At 39.6% G+C, this 22,305-nt stretch overlaps 1 protein-coding gene across 3 annotated transcripts in view; it reads right to left on the bottom strand.

Moving 5' to 3' along the window:
* Window positions 1-876: 876 nt before the first annotated feature.
* Window positions 877-22,305, bottom strand: part of pals2b (protein associated with LIN7 2, MAGUK p55 family member b) — a 28,782-nt gene continuing 7,353 nt past the window's right edge. For 2 of the 3 annotated variants that reach the window (XM_028036366.1, XM_028036365.1), the window contains exons 2-14: window positions 19,619-19,670; window positions 16,240-16,501; window positions 12,578-12,696; window positions 11,809-11,961; window positions 9,564-9,716; window positions 9,202-9,429; window positions 8,374-8,505; window positions 8,184-8,280; window positions 6,993-7,061; window positions 6,759-6,920; window positions 6,238-6,440; window positions 5,978-6,106; window positions 877-5,535 (exon numbers count right to left, since the gene is read on the bottom strand). In XM_028036366.1, coding sequence (XP_027892167.1) covers window positions 5,359-5,535; window positions 5,978-6,106; window positions 6,238-6,440; window positions 6,759-6,920; window positions 6,993-7,061; window positions 8,184-8,280; window positions 8,374-8,505; window positions 9,202-9,429; window positions 9,564-9,716; window positions 11,809-11,961; window positions 12,578-12,696; window positions 16,240-16,363 — 1,746 coding nt within the window. In that variant the 5' untranslated portion in view covers window positions 16,364-16,501; window positions 19,619-19,670 and the 3' untranslated portion in view covers window positions 877-5,358. The remainder of the gene's footprint in view (window positions 5,536-5,977; window positions 6,107-6,237; window positions 6,441-6,758; window positions 6,921-6,992; window positions 7,062-8,183; window positions 8,281-8,373; window positions 8,506-9,201; window positions 9,430-9,563; window positions 9,717-11,808; window positions 11,962-12,577; window positions 12,697-16,239; window positions 16,502-19,618; window positions 19,671-22,305) is intronic. The other variant, XM_028036367.1, reaches the window with a different exon arrangement.

Raw genomic sequence — 22,305 nt, 5'->3', positions numbered from 1 at the left:
AAAACAAATTACAGAGTAAAGAGTTTTTGCCACTTCTTTTTTTTTTTTTTTTTTTTTTTTTTTTTACAATGAGTTCAACGAAAGAATGTTGACAACAGTGACAGGTATTCCGAACCTGGATGAATGTGGCATCATGTTACAGGTGAAGTCCTGCATTACTTGGAGTGGTACCAGCGAACACCGTAGAGACTTTATTTTTTATTGAATGTGTTGAATTCACATATAATGTTAGTTTTCTTTTGGAAAGCCAAAACCTGGATACACCAGGTAGCAGAAATAGCCAATATTAACTACAAATACCATATCAAATTATGCAATAGAATAATTTTCTTAATTTTTTTTTTTTTTTTTGTGTGTGTGTTCAAACTGTCTTTAAGCCTGATAATATTATGTTTGAATATTTTCTGGAATTGAAACCGATTCCTTTATAAACCAGCAACTATTAGATAAATCCTTTCCAAACCATTCCCATCTGTATAGTCATTTATCTCCCCTCTAAGCTGCTTATGTGTTGTTTTAGCAAAACAGTTGCTTGCATAATTTTTTTTATTTATTTATTTTTTTTTTTTAGAGTAGAGCCTGTTTTCCACATCTTCAGATAGTACCGAATGTAATTAGTCTGTGCGGTTTGTAAAATTGTGAAAGAAACAGTCCGAGTTCATTTTAAGCTCTGCTTCTTCTGCACAAACTTTCTATTATTATTATTATTATCACTGCATGACTCTGTTCTGCTAAGCAGAAAATTGTAGGTTTCTTAGCAAAGCTTGCTAATCTTTTCATTATCAGATGCTCCGGAGAGCAACAGATCCCACTGGTGTGAAGGGAAAGTGATATCTTCAGCTGTGGATTCATACTTGCTTGAGGTGTGTGTCTTTTTTTTTTTTGTTGGTATTGGAAACGGAAATCCCATTATGTTGCATTTGCAGTTAGGTTTCCAGCTTTGCTTCAACTCCCAGCCTGATAATCCTGCCTCATGTGGACTTGTTCTTGTAAAGTCTTTTCTGATTTTGAATGAAGCATGCGGTTTTTATTTTGTTTGTCAGCATATAGTTGCTAGAACCCGTTTTTTTTTTTTTGTTTGTTTTGTTTTGTTTTTGGGGATTTTTTGCATGCAAGTAATGAACCAATTTGCAGAACGCTCAGCCGGCTTCCCCAGGCATAATTCTCCTGTTCCTGTTTGTATATAAATTCTCTGAAGAGTAATAATGTCTCTGGCAGTTATTGAAACCATTTCCACTCTGTTACCTGTAGCCATGTGACAGCAATGCAATGTGCACAAGTTCTTGTTTATTACAGCACAAGCGTATCTAGCAGCCGGGCCTAGCGTTGCTACTTATCTTCACATGATGGGTTTTTTTTTTTGTTTGTTTGTTTGGTTTTTTTTGGTCTTGAGATTCCCTGTTTGGCAAAAGGTTTTTATTTCCAATTCTAAAGATCTCTACAAATGTTTGAATATCTTCAGATCTATTTCCGTGGCTAAAAAGCCTCCAGGATGGTTGATTAAAGTTTCCCCTCCCGAAACATGAATCCTGCCCCACATATTGAGTATCGTCTCATGAACTCCAGCGTCGCGCCACTCCCACTCGTCAGCTTAAAGATCCGAATTTACATCTGTACTCTCCTAGAGATAACCCAGCATTTGAATGGTAATTAAGAACGTCAGCAGAGTTTTCTAATCGTCATGCAGGTCGTTTAAAACTCGTCGGGCAGAGGTGACGCCGCGACCCGACTGCAGCTGCTGCTCCTTTCAGTGTAAACGTCCTTTGTCCTTTAAACGACGCGTCTAGCGAGAGCTGTTGGGAAATCTCCAACTGAATGCATCATCCTGATCTACTCAACACCCACTCCTGCCAGGAGTTTCAGTAGTTTCACATCTCGACAATGACTTTTCAGTTCAGTTTTTTTTTTTTTTTCTTAATCCACCAGCTTGTAAAGAACTACCTCAGAGCAGCGTCTGGTGCTTGCTACTATCATCCCGTTTGTTTATTAGAAAGGCGCCGGAGTGAAATCTTGTAGTGACCAAACCAATAAAAGCCGATATCGTGTGAGAGAACTTTTAATGTTGCTATGCTCGATTTATTTTTTTTATTTTTTTAGGGGACCAAATTTATTTATTTTTTCAATTTTTTTCTCTAACCAATCCAGAGTCGGAGAAGCCAGCGTTAGCTGTCGGATTCCTCCTTGTGTGATTCACAAAGCATAATCATAACTGGATCTTTCACATGTGCCATTGTGATTCCGATTTGCTTGGCGACGATTTTTGGATTCTTTACGTCAGCAAAGTTGTTGCGAGGCGCAGTTGCGGTGATTCTCCGTTGCCGTGTGGGTTGTTGGTACGTTGGCTTTTTGTTCAGGTGTGACCAGTCTGTTTGCAGCAGCACTACATGGAGCCACGTCTTTTGAGTTGGATTTCCGAGCAGCTTGATTCCATTTGTGGTTTTACCAGAAAGCTAAAACATTGTGGTTTGACACATTTTCGGGCGATTAAATACAGACTCTAATTTCTGCCTTTCCTACTCGCTGAACTCGGCGTCCCTCGCTCCCATTTGCTCGTTAAAGGGAAGAAACACGTTTCAATCTGACTGACCGGCGTATCAAATCATTCGACCAAAGGTACATATGAGCTGCTGTGTCACTTTACACATCAAGTCCAAGCTGTAGACATTCAGCATGTTCCCAGTCGTTTTCTCTTTTTTTTTTAGATGTGCCTTTTGTCGAATTTGTTTTTCCTTCTCCATCTGCTCCAGCGTTAGGTTTTGACCTCCATCTCATTGTTTATTAAAAAACAAAAATAAAATCCAACACGTTCTCTCCGTTTTCAATAACCGTGAGTGTAGATGCTGCATAGAACGATCAGTATTTGTGTTTTTTGCACTTTTTGAAAGCAGTCTCTGAAAACGAATAAAACTAGACGCCCATCTAGCCTGGGCTGAGTTAAAAAAAAAAGAAAGAAATAACTGACGAGGTATTTTATGCTATCAATAGGAACTATAAGGAATAATGACTTTGAGAAGCTTTTCTAAAAATAAAAAGTTGATTATATCTGTCTATATATTCATGAAGTACCTCATAAGCCTGATATATGCTGCATTGACTCTGTTTTGTTCTCTAAATGTATTGTCCAACAAAATATATATATACATATATATATCTTTTAATTTTCCCCAATGGGAGGTTTGAATGTCACAAGCGGCACACATGCCTCAGCCTACTATTGTAACACCTTTTGGCCAAATCCACTCAAATTGTATCCAAATATTTCTCCACTCATGTTGACTTAAAAAAAAAAAAAAAAAGATTTTGTCGATGAAGAATTGATGGTGCACCAGGCGTTTTCACACGCCTGTTGACTCAGGTATCGCCATGAAAGGGCTGTACCGAACCCACCCCACCCTTCCTTACACCTTTGTCTTAAGACGGCCTTGGAGCTACATGGAAAGTTCCCATCTGGCCTTAAAGTGGAAGAAATGATGCACTACAATATCCCGGACTCCACGTCATCACCGCGTTATCTACCTCCTATGAATGTAGAGCCTGTTCTGGAGATGTAGTTGACTTCAACGATGGTCCTTTTGTTTAACGGAGACGAATAACAAATTAGTGATAATAAAATCGGCCAACTAATTTCAGGACACTCAATTTTCTTTCTTTCTTTTTTGTCCCTGCTTTTAATTTTCTATCTTCAGCGTTTCCATTGCAGCCAAAGTCCTTCGGCAGAGGCAGCTCTGCAAAGTCACGTGACTTCAGACCTCCCTTCACTTCTCTCCTTGGTTTTTTTTTTTTTTTTTTCTTTAAAACCACCGACATGCCAAAAACTCAAGTTTTGCTGTCCTTCCTGTTCTGGTGAGGGTTCTTCATGTTGCTGAATTTAATTTGTTCACATCGACTGCTAAGCTCCTTTTGTTTGTGTTGTTGTAAAGATATAAGCTGTCTTGGTTTTCTGTTTCGCATTTACTTTTATTTTATTTTTCGGGTAACAGTTATGGTTACAGAACACAAAATATGCTGTAAACCCTGTTAGGACATAATGTGAATACATATCACTTAATATAGTTCACACTTTGGCTTGACTGTAAGTTGCGTAAAATAAAAACCTTAAAAATACTTTATTCTGCTGTGATTTATTTATTTATTTTTTTTCCATTTGTGCATTTTCAGTGCTGTTCCACTTCACTAGTTGAAATCCTGTTGAGTACACATCACTTGATACTCGGGTATATTAAAACATTCTGGTCAACAGACGGCCAAAACCACAGTAGCAGCTGTAGGACACGACTTGATAAACTTTATTAGTTAGAACTTTCCTAATAAAAATGTAAAAAACACAGTGGGTTGATGTGGGGACATGTCAATCACGCAGTTGGGCTGATGCAAATAAAACTTAAGATTGTGAAAAATTACATTTACTGTAAGAAACATCAACATGAGGTAATTTATCTTTCTTACCTAAAGTGCAAGCAAATATCTTAAAAAAAAAACAACAAAAAAGGTTTATGTTTTTTGATATTTAAAAATGAAAGGTGTGGAAGAATGATGCTACAGCTTTGCTGCTTTGGCTTTGCTTGGGTGCTTGTTGGACGTTGCATCAGTTTCACTCAGATTGGGGGTTTGGTAAGGAGCTTTGACATTCAATGACACTGAACATAAGGACAGTGAGTCGCATTTACAAACAAATACAACAAACAGGTTGGCTTGAGGACTGGGCGATGACAAAGTGACGCACAAATAAAGCTGAGGATCACATCTGATTAAACTAAACACTATTAATCACCACAATGATAGAAAATAAAATGACAAATCTAGACAAAACTAAGTGTTTGCCCTTTGAAAAAGGAACTCATTTCCTTCTTGGCAGCAGGAGGAGCTTTGACTCCTTGATCCAGCTGGAGGACATGAGCTGATGAGATGAGGGCTACTTAAGAATAACAAAAGATTCAGGTGGAGACAAAATGGCTGCAGTGGTTGTTCAGACACGACAACGACTGCTCAAAGATCCACTTCATTCTGGAGCTTTGGTGCCGACGAATCCTTCGCATCATGGAAGAAGGACTGGCAATACAAAACCATTCACAATACTAAAAACTACAACAATAAATTAAATGGAAAAATAAAAACAACTGGCCCAAGCACATATGTTTGAATTGATTCCACGTGGGATATAAAGATTTTTCATTAAAAAATTTATAAAATACATAAGCACTCTTTCCCTTTGAGTTTGGAGTAGAAAAGGAGTTGCACAATGTGCAGATGAAGGGGGAGAAGGACCAATCGGATATTATCATTCAGTAGGATCTCCTCCCTCATATCCTCTTCATTGTCAGAAAACTCTATGGTTTGTGGAAGCGCTGGTTCGAGTCCTTAATACACCCAGTTCACTGGGACCCACTGAGGCTCGGAGCACAGTTTGTCCACAGCGGCCTGTAACGTCTCGAAGGCTTTGTCCAGGTTGTCGTTGACGATGGTCAGGTCGAAGTAGTGGCTGTAAGCCCTCTGGATACGGGCGCTCTCATCCACAGTCTTCCTCAGGTCCACGTCCTGTAGAGACAACAAGGGAGGAACAATGTTTGCATTTCAGAGAATGAAAAGGGAGTGAAGATTCAGAAAATTATATATTTTATGTTAAGGATAAGACCACTCTTCCTAATTTGAAATGAAACGAAGACACGGGAGTTTTTCTTGACGTTAGTGGTAGACTGGGTTCACCGGAAAAATCATCAAACAGTTGTTGGATGGACATGCTATGAAAAAAATCTATGACCACCAACAACTTTGCTGAAAACAAAATTTTGATCAGACTAAAAGCTTTTTGGTCGTGAATAATTGATGGAGTATCTATAATTTTGTTAGAGTGCATCACGAGCTCCTGAAATACCAGGACAGTTTAAATAACAACTGATAATTGGTCGGGACTTGGTCTTTCAATGGCTTAGCCAAATCGATACGATCACACTGTTGAGTTTGTCGCTTGGTTACTCACTGTGAGCTGTTTTGCTGTGAGGCCTGCATCCACCACAGCTTTGTGCATGGCCTTGAGTGTGTCAAAATCAGGCGCCGCAATGAAAACCACGAAGGGCATGAACTCTGCTGTCTTCAGTACCTTCAAAGCCTGGAGAGGACAACCGAGCAGAAACATGTTTACGTTCATCTACAGCACATTCACTGTGACGTTCTGTGTGGTTCCCTCCCTCCTGCCGACTATTTGCCAGTCCTTTTGAGGCGCCATTCTTTGGTCCGTACCTGGGGGTTAACGTCCAGGATGCAGGTGCGTCCCGCGGCGACCACCTCGTGTATGGAGTCGATCTTTGTGCCATACATGTTGCTGTCGTACTCGCCGTGTTCCAGGAAGCGACCGGCCTTCACATCCGCCTCCATGTCTGTCCGCGAGGTAAAGTGGTAGGTGTTGCCGTTTAGCTCCTCGTCACGGGGCCTCCGTGACGTATCTGAACGTGAAAAAAAAAAAGCATAGCTTTGAATATTTAAATATTTAACTTTTTTACATTTGGACTTCGGCAGCCAACTTTTGATGCATTCGTTGCTCTAGGTACTTTGTATTTTTGGAAATGTTTGCCCGTACTTTGTAAAGTAGCTCTTTCTCATTCGAATACATCTATGAACATCAATTTTAAATTCTTTGCTGTAGCTCTAGTACTTTTTCACCACACATAGCATTCAGGCAGAATAAAAGATTACACCTTAAAATTTCAGGGAGTTTGAGTACCTTGCAAGACACTGCGTAGGAGAACAGGAATATTACGTACATGGTATAGTGGTGCCAAAGCGTGTGGGCTGGAGGACCATCAGTCTGTTCTTCAGGCTGCGGCGGCCCACCCCCTGAGCACCAATCAGGACTAGTGTCTTTCTCTGGAACGGAGGGACTTTGGCTACTTCCTCATAGATCTGCAACTCGTGCCTGTCGAACTCTGTTAGAAAACATTTTAAAGTTTGAGAAAACTGACAATTGTAAAGCAACACTGACAAGAATATATTTTAACCTGCATTCTTGGCTGTTAAGTACATCATCTTCTTCTTTTTTTTCCCTGCTAAGGTGCCACAGAGAATTCCTAAAAATGAAAGAGAAGAAAAATGAAAGAGAAGGAACATTTATTTATTTGTACATATTTGCAATTGCAGCTATTGGCCAGATGGGGGCAGGCATGGAACGTTTTCTGAGTGTTGTGGTAGATTTGCTTCAGGTCTGTGAATTTGGTTCTAGTAGACTTAACTAATATTAATGTATTAAGTGTAGCTTTCACATTTTGATGTGTCACATGTGTTACCAGTTATATGTTTACATAAATTCACCATCAGCATGAATGTCTTAGAAATTTAGGGCTTTTTTTGTACAAATTACTTACTAAAAAAAAAAAGTTAAATCTCTCTTACGAGGTTAAAGAGGATAATTCTGCATGGATATTGGGCCGATCATCTCGTCAGAACTTGTAGAGGCTATTTTGTTTTCTAGCACAAACCCAGCTTTTAAGTGCAGACCACAGATTATCAGTGGGGTTGAAGTTTAATGTTAGCATGCTACCCATTCCCAAACCAATTTTGCTGTGTGTTCAGGATCATTTAGTTGTGAGAACATCATCACCAATTTTCAACCATCATCATTGTAGGTTTTGAGGAGGGTTTAAAAAACCCGACATTGTTCTTCTCTGTTATTGTTTCCACTTCGTGCGATGAATTGGGTCTTTGACCTTCTCCAAGGAAACTTACTGTTATTGAGACAGAAAGCATTTGATTATGCAAATTTCAGTAAATCTTACAGGAGTCAACTTTGGAGTTTGTGCTTCTTTGTTAGATGGAACTCACAATCTATGTCGGTCTCCCTTTATATGTATAGTGACGGTGGTGTTCCAGCACCTTCATGTGATTATGACGGGCTTGAGGCTTGGGGGTTTTCCTAACTAACTTCCTTTAACACGAAGTTAAATGTTTTGGGTCAGGTGGTTAAAAACCAGGCAAACAGAACAATGTCTCCAAGCACGTCAACAAGCTCCCATCTTATCTCCACTGAAAACGTGGGGACTGTGCTCAAAAGCAGGTTTGTAAATAAGGATAATGCATCATTAAAATACAAAATTAATATGGCATTCATGTTCACGGTGACAGCATTTTACTATAAGCAAATGGTTCATTTAGATTTAAGACCACAATTATAGGCAGGTAGGACAGAGACGAACCTGATCCATCAAAGTCTCTAGGGACAAATGCTTTTCTCTTCTCCTCCAAGAACTGACTGGGTATTAGTCCTGTGGCACCACCCACTACATGGCATGCCTGCAATGGATTACAGTGCAGCTTGAGATTTCTGTCGTCTCGTGACCTTTGAGGACACTTGACCAGAAACGACAAGTGAAAGAAAAAGCTCACCTGCCACCAGTTGGGATCCTCTCTGTTGACGATCTGAAGGATGTCGCCTCTCTTGAAAGCCATTCCCGCCTCTCGACAGGGAATCAGGTTGTCACTGGCTGGATCATAGTCAAAGTACGGCCGCACATACACCTGTAGGGATCACACGTTCACTTCAATCTGATTTTGTTTCAGAAGAAGATACTGATGTAAGGTAAGGCTGGAGTAAAGAAGTGACAACAGGATCTCAGAGGGGTTGTGCTGCTCTTTACGATGCACCAACAGCGGAGGCGTTTGCCAGAAAGACTAAGTGCTCTGGCTGATGTATTAGATTAAACAAGCAGCCAGAGGAAGCCATAAAGCAAGCCAGTAATGTGCAGAGCCACAGAGGAGGATAGCGTTTCGCTTCATGTTTCATTCACCTTTACTTCCAGTTTATTCGTCTTTAGCATAAGCTGGCATGTTTATGCATGTCAATTTATGTCAAAGATGAAAAAAAACATCCTTTTTTTATTTTTATGTCAGCGACCGTGAGTAAACAAGAGAAAATAAGGATTTTATAACCTATTGTACTTTCCATGTGAGGGTGCATGTAACTGGGTGCACATGTGTGTGTGGGGGGGTGTACGTGTGTGTGTGTGTGTGTGTGGGGGGGTGTATGAGGCTAAAACAGCAATTCTGACCTAGATAGCATGTTGAGTGTTATTAATAGGGCTCCCATGGTTCACATTTATGCACAGAGGATTGATGGAGGCGCCAGATCACCAGGCCGGTGCCACCACCCAACATCTGCCGCTCTTTATGCATCATTTCTTTACACCGACACTTAACACCGATTTGTTGTTCTACCTGTGGAGGTGCAGGAGCGTCCCTGTAACTGGGGAGGATCTTCAGCGTGATGCCTCCGCTGCAGTTTTTCAGCATCTCCTGCAGCTCTGTGGGGTTGTTGCCGACATCCTTGCCATTCACCTCTTTAATGATGTCACCCACGTGGAGCAGGCCTTGCCTGTCTATCATGCCGCCATGTAGGATCCTGGCAATGACCAGGTCATCTTTTTCTACACGAAAGGTCACGCCCTGCGAGGAAGATGAATGGTTATGGAATGTATAGCTTCCTTCCCTCTTCAACCATTCATGAACAACAGCAATAGCCGTGCGCAGGCACAAAGAAGTAGATAAAACATATCGAGTTGCCCTTCGTCTTGGCTCACCAGCGGCTCGCCGGCCTTCTTTCGAATGCCGATCATGCGGACGGCGTCGGCCTGCATGAGCGCGCTGTTGACCGCTGCGTCGTTAGCCATTTCAGTCGGTGGAGGAACTTCATAGCATTTTGATGCCACCATGTCGTGTGCCTCCAAAAGGGACTAAGAGGAGAAACAATAGTACGTGAAGCATGCCAAGAAAACAAATAATGTTCCTTCCAGATGATTAAGGAAAAGAATGCCTCTTGCTCAATTTCACTCACTCACTATGCTTTCACTGGTTTAGTCTGAGTAAGCCTAGTTGTTTAAAACCATAAACAGAGCAGTAGCTAGAAAAGGTAACTTTATGCATTACTGCTTGATGTAAAGTGCATAGCAATGATAAGTATCAACTAACTGACATTTAGGTGTGAATCCTACAAAGTACTGATGCCACTGAAAGCGTCCAGCTACTAAGACTTTTAGCTGTTCAGACATTAAAACCTTTAGCTCTGAGGACGTGACATCTATGATTAACTTTATACTCTGCAAAATATGGTAACTTTTGACAACAAGTGTTGAAAATAGACAGGATTGGGGTTAAGTTTTCAAATCATTCAAATCTCTTGTGGCTTTTCATAACTCATTTCTCCACCTTACCTTCAGCTAGGAATGCCATTCAAAGAGTGAATGGATGAGCAATAGTAAAACATTCAAGGTGTCCAATATTACTAATTTTAGCATGTTGACTAATGTAAAAAATCTTAGCAAATGCTAATGTATTGGTTGCTGTTGACATGGTAAACACCATTAGCTTTTCTCACATAATATGTTGTAAGTAGTATGCTAGCTAATGCTCGTATATTAGCTAATGCTAGGATAATACCTAAGTTTACCATGTAATAATGTTTGACATTTACAGAAAAATGCTAGGATATAAGATGCTTTTGGGACAATTCTGCGCTTAGCTAATTCTAGCTAAAATGTCATTGTTAGCACATAACTTCACAGCAGCTACTATTTGCTACTTTAAGCAAATAGATTAGGACAGTAGCTAATGTTGATATCACCAGCTATTGTTAATCACTATAAACTAAAATGTCCGCATCAACATGTTAGCATTTAGCTGATGTTGATATTTAAGATAGCACTGTTAGCCATGTTCAGCTAACATTTTACTCTTAGCAAGTCAGTATTTTAGGTGCTGGGATAAAAGCTGATAAAAGCACAGCAGCTGATATTAGCTACGTTTAGCAAACACCTTACTATTACCACATTAGTATTTCAGTACAATTTTATGTAGCCATTAACTTTAAGGTCATTGTGTCTATTGCAAAACTGCTAAGATTTCCAAGCAGCTTCCCTACAGGATTGTATTTACCAGCTTCTGCTATTTAGTACGCCATAGCTGTGCCTTTTTAAAAGACTGTTCTTCACGAGTTTTTCTCTTCTAATGTTTCTGATCAGCTCTTCATTATAACAAGTGTTGCTACTTCAGTTCAGAAGATTGCCAAATCTATTGTGGGGAAAAAAAGCATTTCTGAGGTATTTTTGGAGGTGTGCATATTTTCTTTGTTTTGTTTTTTTCAGTATGACTAGTAAAATTCTAAGTTGCACTTCTGACATATCCACTAAAAGAATCAATCAACTAATGGATCAAAATTTAGGATTACCCTCTGGATGTCATCACTTCATTTTTTGGTTCACTGATTATCCCTAAAACAGCTTTTTTCCGATCCTGGAATTACTGTCTCTTGTTCCTAAAATATCTTGCTCAGATGATAAACAACGGCTCTCCAGGAAACTCACTCTTCAAACTCACATGCTCAGTCTGTGATGTAATATCTGTTTCCCATTTCTATAAACCCAGCATCTCCCTTCCTCCCACCCTCTCCCTCTTCCTCAGTAGGTCAACAGGGTTTTAACTTCCAGCTAACAGCTCGGAGAGCTCTGATTGGTTCCGAGGGCTCGCTGGGCTCAGAATACCAACTCCCATTGGCTCAGCTTGTGTAAACCTGCTGCTATGTCCAGCACTGGAGGTTAGTGTAAAAACAGGGGCCAAACATCAACTAACCAAAACCAGAATAATAAAACCGCATATTCAGTTCACCATTCAATGCAAGGAAACCTGTTTGTTTTAAACATTTGCAATATATGAATCAACACTGAAAGAGCACCATCTCTGCAGCCAGACTTGTCTGGTTGTGGAGGATTACAGCTTGTAACACTACTTTCCTGTTTTTTGCTCTCCCTCTCTGTGTTTACTCCGTCTCACCTGGAAGTGTGGCTCCAGCAGGATCCTTGACAGTTCAGTCGCGCTGTCATCTTTCACCTTGAGGTTGCTGATGTCGCCCAAGATCTCTGTCACCAGCTCCACGTTGTTGTCCTGCACCGCTTCTAGCTTGACATCTTCCTGCTGCTCCTGAGCCTGGAGGGGACAAAGAATCTCAGGAAGGGCAGGTGGTTTTCACAGATGTGGAAAAAGGAAAGATTCTTTGGATGACTCTCTGTTGTGTGCGTGTTTTATGTTGGTGGTATTGTGTATACCACCACCAACATGTATAAATTTAGTTTGAAGTGCTATGAGGATAATTTCAGCTGTAAACAACCTACTGTTCAGTCTTGTGTTACAGTTAAAAACATGAATCTAATTCCTACAAACTTCATGGAATAGGTGAAAAATGGAAAATTGCGTCTTTTCTGGCAAGAACTACTTCACATCTGTGCTTGAGATAACCTGACCACAGAAATGATTGGGCACAGCAGTGAACATTTGTGAAAGCAAATCAATTATAATTAAAAATATTGTATAATGCATGCATAATCAGTAAAAAAAAAAAAAAAAAAGCTTTAGCAGTGTGAAGCTGCATTCTTTCCTTATTAGAAGTGCGTATGGATCTTCTGCAGGACACGTTTGTCAAAGCCTCGTTGTACTTAAGCACCTCAGCCAGAGCAAGCAAAGGATGCAGAGGGAGTCATCAAGATGACTACAAGTTAGTCCGCTCACAGCCTCTAACCCTTAGCTTAATTTGTGTGTGTGCTACCTGAGGATGGGAGCGTACAATTGGACTTTCCATGATGCCGCGCAGAAAAAGCAGGTCGATGTCTTTCACGCCTGTGGAAGTGGGCCCCTCGCCAACAGCATCCTCCACCTGCTGCATTGCTGAAAACACAAAAAATATACGCAAAGAAAAATGGGTAAGAGATATTTTTGTGGGTTTAAGTCCCGCCATAGACAGACCGTTACTAATGGAACATCTGACACAAAAAACAAGTCCCACTGAGCTAAAACAGCTAAATCTCAGGTTCATACACTTTCTAAGCAACGCAACATTTCAAAAACCATTTTAGCTGCTTCTAAGCTCATTCCCACAAGAGCCTACAGATAGTTTGTGCATGCCGACGCATAAAGCTACCAAGATTCAAAGGCTGTAAGCAAAAAATAAACAAAACCTAAACACAATCTAATCTGTTAACATAAACAGATGCTGTAGAAGGAGAGGTGTGGACTGATTGTTTGGAGCAGCTAACGCTGTAATGCCAGGGTCTAAAAGCCAACGCAAGCCCATTTAAGCCACTTAGAGCACTTAAATCGTGTATCAGTGTTTTAAAGCCTGTGTCAGTGTGTCATTATGCACTTGTGAGGGTAATAATTATGCTCAGTCAGCATTTTTAGCCCGTTAACTTATGATTTATTTCTCTAGATTTTGCTCTTGCTAACCCACTATTACACTTTTAACCCCAATCACGCTCTGTGTCATTAGGCTGTACTCTATACTTGAGTTTAGTCTTGAAGAAACAAGTTCAATATGCAACTTCGCTGTCTTGGAAACCCAAAAAATACTGCAGCTACTAACAGAAATACAGTATATACATATAAAATGTATAAAAAAAACACAACATGTTTGTGTAATATTAAATCAGACTAAACCTTTTTTGTTTTAGACCAACATTATTTCTACTTTTTTATTCCTCAAATTGGATGGACGAATATACACTAGGATTACTCTGCTTCTACAATTTCAAGTTGCCTGAATAGGCCTTGCATATCTGTGCAAACCATTTCAGGCAAGCATAAGCACTGCAGAAACGCTCAGCCATTATACTGATAAGGAAAGAGAAAGTTCATTTTCCCAGCAGTGAAAGTATTTTGGTACATAGTGTGTAAATCAGGGTGGCAGCATAATGCTGTGTATGTCGTGTGCTGCAGAATAGACTGGAGCACTTTAAAAAATATTAAGCATCCATTACGCATCACAAGGAAAAAAAAAATATGTGGAAATATGGAAGCAGTAATAATAAAACATTCTCTCTCTCTTTAATCTGACATTTAGAATAATCTTGGTTATCCTATTTTAACTCAATCAGAAAATGTTTCGTGTTACATTTCAGAAAGTGTTGAAAAATTATTTGTCTTTTTATACTGCATATAAAAATCTGATCCCCGTTGTTTTGTAAGGCATCCAAAATTTAGCTGGTCAAATGACGATTTTCAGCATAATTTCTTATAGGATATTTTACATTTGCAGGTTATTTTTTTATGTTTACATTTCTAAAAGTCGCACTACTAGCAACACACATTCAGATTTGTGAGTTGGTGGTTTTCATTAAAGTGAACACAATGTACTACATGCAAGAAATGACAAAACAGAAGACAAAAGGCAACCATAAATCATAAAGCACTGTCAGACTACATCAACAGCAAGCTCGGTGCCAAAACAAACCTTAAATATTTATGAAGGGCAAATACACTAGGGAGGATAAGACAGAACTACAGTTAGAGAAATATAGTTGCATAATAAAAAAGAAGCACCAATCTAAAATCCGGTATGGACACACTCCTGCTCCTGGGCTCATATGTGGACCACACACGGTCTTTCAGACCAGAACTGTAATTGTAGTAAGAGTCACACACACACACGCAAAAAACCATAAACAAACGACACCTTGAATTCATTGTGCAGACTCCAGTCATAACTTTTCAGAAATTATAATCAGTAAGTTAAGACATCCTATTTGTTATAAAGTGAAACATAAAGTTGGAGCAAAACACACTCATTTAGCGTTTAAGCAGGACCGGGAACTTTGAATCCAGAGGCATCAGAGGAGAAACTAAAAACCAGAATCGAAGCACATCTGGACGTAAACACCCAAACAGCTACGGTTTCATATGTTTATGGGGTTTTCTGCTCTCTGTGTTGACCTTTACCCACTCACTGAGATAAGTGTCATGACGTTCCCAACCGCAGGAATGTTTGCTCGGTTCGCAGCAAGAGTACACAACCCATCCTAATGAGCACTCACAATCTGTTTGTCCAATGAAAATGTGGAACTAAGAAAATGCTCAAGTGTTTCTATTGCCCTGCAAAAGGTTGTGGACAATAAGTTCTTAATCTAAAATGGGATAGTTGCCACAATTGATTCCAAGCAGATGCATTTATCAACATTATAAACTGTTCCCTTTGTGTGCTTCAAAGTCATCCTTTTCTGCACATATGCCGTGCATTGAATACTAATGGAGAGACTGCCTGCTTGAGAAACCATGCATCTATTTTTTAAGGGTGTAAGATAAATCCAATGAGGAAAAAAAAAAGACTTGTCAACTTGTATTCCAGTCATATTTAATTGTACCATCAACAGGAGTGTGCTGGAAGCTGCATATATCAGCGACGTGCCTTGACAGATACTCTATCACATACATTTTGTCATGTATTGTTTAGCTTTATAGATGAAGAAATGGAGCACTTCCAATTGAAATAGGGTTATCCATTGTGATGACAAAACTGACAATAACAACAATAAACTAATCAGTACATGGACTAAAAGGCCTCAAAAAAGCAGAGCTACAGAGCTTTAGCATATAACTTAAATAAAAAATATGTTATTTTACATATTTGTCAAAACTCATCGGAACTGTATGGTAGCAGACAGATAATCTGTGAAAAGAAAGTTGAGTTTTCTGCTTTCTCCCAGTGTTCTTATTGCCATCTACAGAAATACACCGCTCTCTCAAAAGCAACTAATCAGACCCAAGAGGAGGGTTTTAGCGCTGTCAATCATGGTTGTGTGCATGCTGCTCACAACCTCCCACTTGCTCTTTTTTTAACTTTCGAAGAGACCCACATGCTTCGTAATTCATTGAAGAACAGACAAATATGTTAGAAAAAACTGAACAAAATAAAAAGGCAGTAAACTGTTTTAAGTGTGTACACTCTTAAATTAATCTCATTGAAGCAGCTTCTGATTCCATTTCAACAAAATAAGTGTATCTTTTTTCATTCTGTTGAATTGTACCTACAATACATAAATTTACTTTTTGCTATCTTTTCTGAAACAAATCCATGTACAGTATGTCTTAAAACATAAGAAGGTCAGACAGTTCCTTTTCATTAAGGCTCCATGAATTTTTTACTTTTATACTAGCATCAACCACAAAATCACAATGATTTCCTTTTACTTTTGAGTGTAATGGACAACATACTGTTACACTTTGAGAGCTATCCTACAGTGGATAAGTTTATAAGCAAAGCGGCTGAGACCGAATTTTTTTTTTTTGCCTCTCTCTAGGTGTTGTGTTTGCAAGTATCACAGCTTTACATGTGCACATGTTTAAAATGAACCCCTCCAGCCAGTATAAGTAAAAACTATAGCATCTATAGAGGGAATATGCCAGTCAGTCAGCCAGCCCACCTCCTCCTTTCCTCACCTCCAGATGTCTCTGCTCCCTGAGGGGACTGCACAGCTGGGGGCCTCTCCGTGGCAGGTTGTCCAGAGGGCATTACCTCCTCCTGCACCCCATTCCGACAGGGATCGTCCATAGTTGTGACCATAGCCAGGTCCTTCTTCACTCTTCTTTCCGTCCAGCCGCCACAAGTATCCAAAAGCAAACCACTGGCAAACTACCAGTAGTAGCAACTATGTCTTCTGTTCTCCAACTATGTCTTGTCTAGCACGGCCAACCTGTTGAACTGTCAGAGAAATGTAGGAGAAAGACAATAGAGGACAAAAAAGGGGGATTAGCGACAGAGGATAAAAAATATGAGACAAAACAAGTGTAAACTGAATAGGATTATTATCATTAGAGGATATCCACAGAGAAGAGACGATAGTGATGAGGAAAAAGAATGATGACCAAGTCAGTGTTTGTCAGTCCCCTCGCTCTAGTGTGACTTTAATACCGTCTCATGCTCAACTCCACCTCCTTTTTTTGTTGATCACACAGAACACACATACACTCATAATCCCACAATTCTCTCCTCCTGTGCTTGCTTAAGTACCCGTTCTCCTGGATAGCCCACCCTAACAGAAGTCAAGTTACCCTTCTCGTCTTGACTCAGGCATGCACACACACACTTATGTTTAATTTGTCATTATGTAAGTAACCTTACATAAGTCTAACTGAAGGGGGGCCAACCCCACATTCCTATTCTTTTCCTCCTTTTTCTTTCATTCATACTCAAAGTTGGGCTACCACTCCAAGTGGTACTTCAGAGTGCAGAAGCTATCAGTTTCAGCAGATTGTATCCTAAATGTATTCTTCTAGTTGTTATCCACTTGCTTAGAGTTAATATTTTCTATATTTTCTATACTAGGGAATGTGCGGTACAGACAGGATTACAATATATTTGGGGCTGGAGTTTAAGCTGTTCCAATATTTCAGGGCTAGACACTCACCATGGGATTCTTTGGACCAGTTAATACTTGGACCAGTTAAACATTATTTTTCTTTTGGTGGTGTATTTTAAAAATTTCAATAGAAAACCCTATCAATATAAATGGTAAAAAAAAATGGGGAAAAATCTAGTTATAGATGGCAGTTTCATGCCAAAGATCAGGAAATCTGATTTGACCTTTGTGTCTCATTTGCCACTTTTGTTATGGCAAACAAAAGTGTGCCATAACATGCTATTTAGCACCAAGCAGCTAGGGCTTATTGGTTACCATTTGTGAATTTAGTATTTTAGCAAATCCTAAGTGTTTCAACAAGGTGAAAGTTTTGCACCAACGTTTTGAAATTTAATCTGACCCTCATTAATTTTACAATAAAAGCTTATTACTATCATGCTACCATGTTGCTTGCATGTCACCATCTAATTGTTTTTACTTAAACCAGAAAAGTAAGAAATATTCCTAGTGCCGCCAAAAATAATACAATGTATTACAATATAATACAGTTGCAATGTTGTTGCTATCTGTAACATTTATTTGTTACAAATTTGAAGATGTACAAAACATTTCCTCTGTTTCTTGTAACTTGTTAACAAAAGCGATGAGTGGATGTTCTCTCAGTTTAGTATATTCAACATGTTTTTTGCAGCTGGACGAATCATCAAAATTTGCCTTTCCTTGGAGCAAGGAAAACCCAACCTTCTTTCAATCAGCTGATTGACAGTGCTAGCAAATGTTGGTTCAGACTAACATGACTCCGATTGCAAAGAAAATATACAAAGACATACATTTGGGTACAATTATTGCTACATTTATTGGCAAAAATGTAAACAGTTCAGCATGTTACCTTACAGTGCTTCAATTTGCCAATGACTCTTTTCAAAGGCAGCTTATGTTTGAATGATTGCTCCATGTAAGTACAATATTTTACTCCCAACAAGTAATTAAGAGTATCATCATCACTCAATTCTTAACGTAGTAATTCCTGGTTGGATGCCTACCTGGCTAACAGCACATAGTGAACTGGTTCAGTTCAGTTTCCTTGTCATTTTGTTGGTAGGCCAATTTAATGGTCAGTTAGTTGGTCCACTGGTCGGTCCAATCCGTGATTAGTGAGCTAATTGGTTGGCTTACAAGTTGCTTGGTTTGATAAGTGGTTGGTCAGTCGGACCACTGTTTGGTCCGACTGACCAACCACTGTTAAATTAGTAGGTTGTCTCAATGGTTGCTTGCTCAACAGTTACAAAAGGGCAATTTTTGGTCAGTTTATTCAGAGCGAAAATGCATTTTAAAACTCGAAACTTGAAGTATCCCAGTGGAATTGGGAAAAGTGGGATGAATCAAAAACAGGCTCCTCCCTTTCAGCATCCAGCAAACTCCGGCTGCCACAGTGACACAGCTGTGCACCGAGCAGATCTGTCTGTTTTAATCCTGCCCATCCTTAACCCTAACCAGTCAACCCTTCCCCCATCTTTGGACGCAGGGTTTTAATCCAGCCACGAAAGCACTGGATTACAGGTTCTGTCTCTCCCTTTTTCATCGCTATCTGTTTGGTTAAAAACGTCTCTACCACTTTGGCCTCCTTCAACAGACTGAGTTACATGTACAGGAAAATGGGGATGCAAGCAGGCCATGAGTATACAGTGTTACCGCACACATCTCCGGCTGAGATAGAAGCACTTCGAAATTAGCTCTTCCCATACATGCAAGAATACACACACACATATGTTTGCGTGACTTTCCATTGACTTCCATTCATTTCTACAGCCTAAACCTTACCCTTATCCTAACCCTTATCGTAACCAAAACTCAATTCACACCTTAGTCCTAAATCTAACCCCTGACCCCAAAACAGCTTTTCCCCTTGTGGGGACCAGGCTTCGGTCCCCACAACGTACCATGTGTCAGGAAAATGGTCATCACAAGGTATTACAAACAAACGCGCACACACACTCAAATCTATCTATTAAACTGTCAGTTTAGTTTTTCCACATCACAGAATAAAAACAATGGAACTAATCACACGTACAATTCGACATATAACAGCATCATGACAAGAGAACGGAGTTCCAGAGAAAAGCATCAGCTGATCAAACTTCAAGTCTTGAAGCATCGCTATGCTGTTTTACTAACAAGTTTCATATAGACAGATAATATCTCAAGCAGCTAATTGTGCATCACATAAAATATTTCTGTATCCTAATCAGACGGAAATATTTATCAGCCAGTGGGGTTTGGGCAAAATCTTGAAAAATACTGCGCATAATAATTAACTTCTGCAATGATAAACACCTTGCTATAACAGAATGTTTTAACTTCAAAGGCCAACAGTTTTCCCATAGAGCTATCATGAAATGCCTTCTTGTATTCAGTCCAAAAGTGTATAATACGTTAGCACTGATGTTAGTTTTGTTTACCTGTGCCAGTTGGTGCAGTCAAGTCCTATAGGCAGCAGAACACAGTGAAAACCTGCAGAGAGAAGCACATTGTGTTGCATTCCTGACAAACACTTGCATGAACACCCAGACACAACCATTTACCCCAGCAGATAAACACAGTGAGCCAATGTTTTCTCCCGTTGACGCATCTGTTGCATTGATCAAAGTCATCTCTGCAAGTTCTGAAAAAGGACTCTCGCCTGCAGACTCAGCTATTGGTCTGTCTAAAGAACATTGAAATCTCAAGTAGCAGATTGTGCTCAGCTATTCAAGCATGCCTGCATCATCAGCTAGCCCTGCAAGCGCTGCTAACAAAGCGAATGCCCACTATTTTTCTGGAAGCAATGACAAAGCTGTGTGTGTTTTGTTCCCTCCGGGAAGGCTCTGCTTTCGTTTTAGGTTGCAAACTCAGACGTGAAATAACTGCTCTGAGATCATCAGATTGAGGTTTATGGGTTTGAGGTTAAAAAGCAATTTCTACAGGGCTGTTTTCACTTGGCTATGCTCACTCAGTGTGCAGCATACATTTGAAAAAATAATAACATACAGTAGGTATATGCATTCATCAATGGTCTCTATCCACTTATCCTTGCAAGGTTGCCGCACCGGTCATTGAACAAGAGGTATGGTCAGATTATTGTAAAATATACCATTTTAGACACTTTATTTTAAGAAGGTGGTGAAATAAAATGGAATTTGAAGATAAAAAATTAAGGAGAAGAATTTTATGATCCACTATTCGCCTATTAACTGTCAGAGATAGACACCAGTGATACCCTCATGACCCGGACAGGACTGAACCTGCTTAGACATTATGTGGATAAATCAAAGTCCTTACTTTCCTCACAGACCATAAGGAAACATGTGTGTGAATAACAGCCACACAATATTTATACATCCACAGATTACAGAGATTAAATACTGTTTACTGCATAGCATTACAGTTCATTGCAAGCTACAAAACCACCAGTTATCACTGTCTGTTGCAATGGGTTGGATAGTAGACTAAAGGTTTTAGTTTACAAATTCAATCTCATTCCTCTCCCACCGTCATTAAAGGAAGTATAACATTATGAGCCAGAGTTTGGCAGATACCCAAACTCTATCCCATTTTGGTTTAAGAGGTTCTGAGGTCTATCTCAAATGTAAATGGGAAGCGGTAGGCTACATTTAAGTAATAACTAAGAATATGTAACTGCATTAGCATCAGCTTTTACCAATGTTAATCTTCTTTTTTTTTATTTATACCGGTATTGGTTATATAAGTAAAACTGAGTTCATATTAATAATTGATGTTTGTTTCAATCGTTATCGGCCATAGCAGCAATATTACTATCAGATATTAATAAAGACCCAAATTTTGTTATTGGTGTATTCCTAGTAAATACTACCACATACTAGGGAGAGTACAAAAATAAATGAAACATAAAGATTGTTGCAGAAAGCGAACAAATGTTAAGATTATACCATGACTTCTTATTTTTGCTTTAATCAACTAGTGTCAAGGAGGGGTTGGCTGATTACACAACAGGGATTAAATTCATGTTGGCCAAGTTTATTGGAAGTGAAAGATATCCTGTGGAAGAATGTTAATGGAGGCAACCCCCCTGCCCCAAAACAGTTCCTCCTCAAATCATCTGCTCCACAGCACAGGAGCCAGGATGAACCAGTCAAAGGTCTAAAAGAAGAGGGAGGACCAAATCGGAGCAGAGGAAGGAAGGGCAGAAGCCTATTGTTGAGTAGTGGATAAAAATGGGCAGAGGAGGTAGGAGATTTTCAGTCAGGGAGTCGAGGGAGACATTCAGAGCATGAGAGCAAGGAATATGTAAAAGGCAGCCGAGAAGAAGAGGAGAGAAGAATCCTTAAAGATTAAACTGGGTAGGGGGAAAAGCTTCTGAAGTCCCAAGAGGATGAGAGGGAAGACATGAGAGAGACTGAAAGAACAAAGCGAGCTAGGATTGATGGCTGAACAGCTTTGTAATCCGTTTCTACACCAACTAAAACATTTTGCTATATGAACGCGCAAGCAAACTTTGGGGAAAATGAGCTTCCTCTGCAATAAATGCAAGGGATTTTCCAAAAGAGCCAATTTGCATGCAACAAGTTCCGTTTGAACGAGCTAATTCGTTTATTTTCCACTTTGTCCTATTGCTGGAGCTCCTCATATCTTAACATGGCTTTTGTCAGATCCTCATACCTCCTCCTGGGACAGAGATAGAGAGAGAGGAGAGAAAAAAAACGGCATTTGCAATTCTGGCTGCCATTGGTTGAGTAAAGGAGCCAACGAATGCTCTCTGAATACCCCTGGTTGCCAGGCGCTCAGATGATGGACAGCTCACGGAAGAGGGATTATGAAGAAGGATCAGAGTTTGTTTTTGTATAAAGCTTTGCTGTTTAGCTCATGCTGTATGTGTACATATGCACAATATTAAAGCAAAAGGAAAAAAAGAATCAAACTTTTAGAACTCAAAGTTGGAGTAAGCATTGCTAGGTATGATTACACATACCGAACAACAGGGACACTGTTTGGCCACTTTAGGAAATGTATTAAATAAAAACTACAATTCACACATTTACTTGTGTAACAAAATCTGCCATTGGAAATGTTTTGAAAATTTGAAAATTAAATTTGAAAATTACATTTAGTCAGTATAACTTCCGGTAAC

This window comes from Xiphophorus couchianus, chromosome 13 (assembly GCF_001444195.1).
Source record: "Xiphophorus couchianus chromosome 13, X_couchianus-1.0, whole genome shotgun sequence".
Taxonomy (NCBI): domain Eukaryota; kingdom Metazoa; phylum Chordata; class Actinopteri; order Cyprinodontiformes; family Poeciliidae; genus Xiphophorus; species Xiphophorus couchianus.
This window is presented reverse-complemented; position numbering and strand designations above follow the sequence as displayed.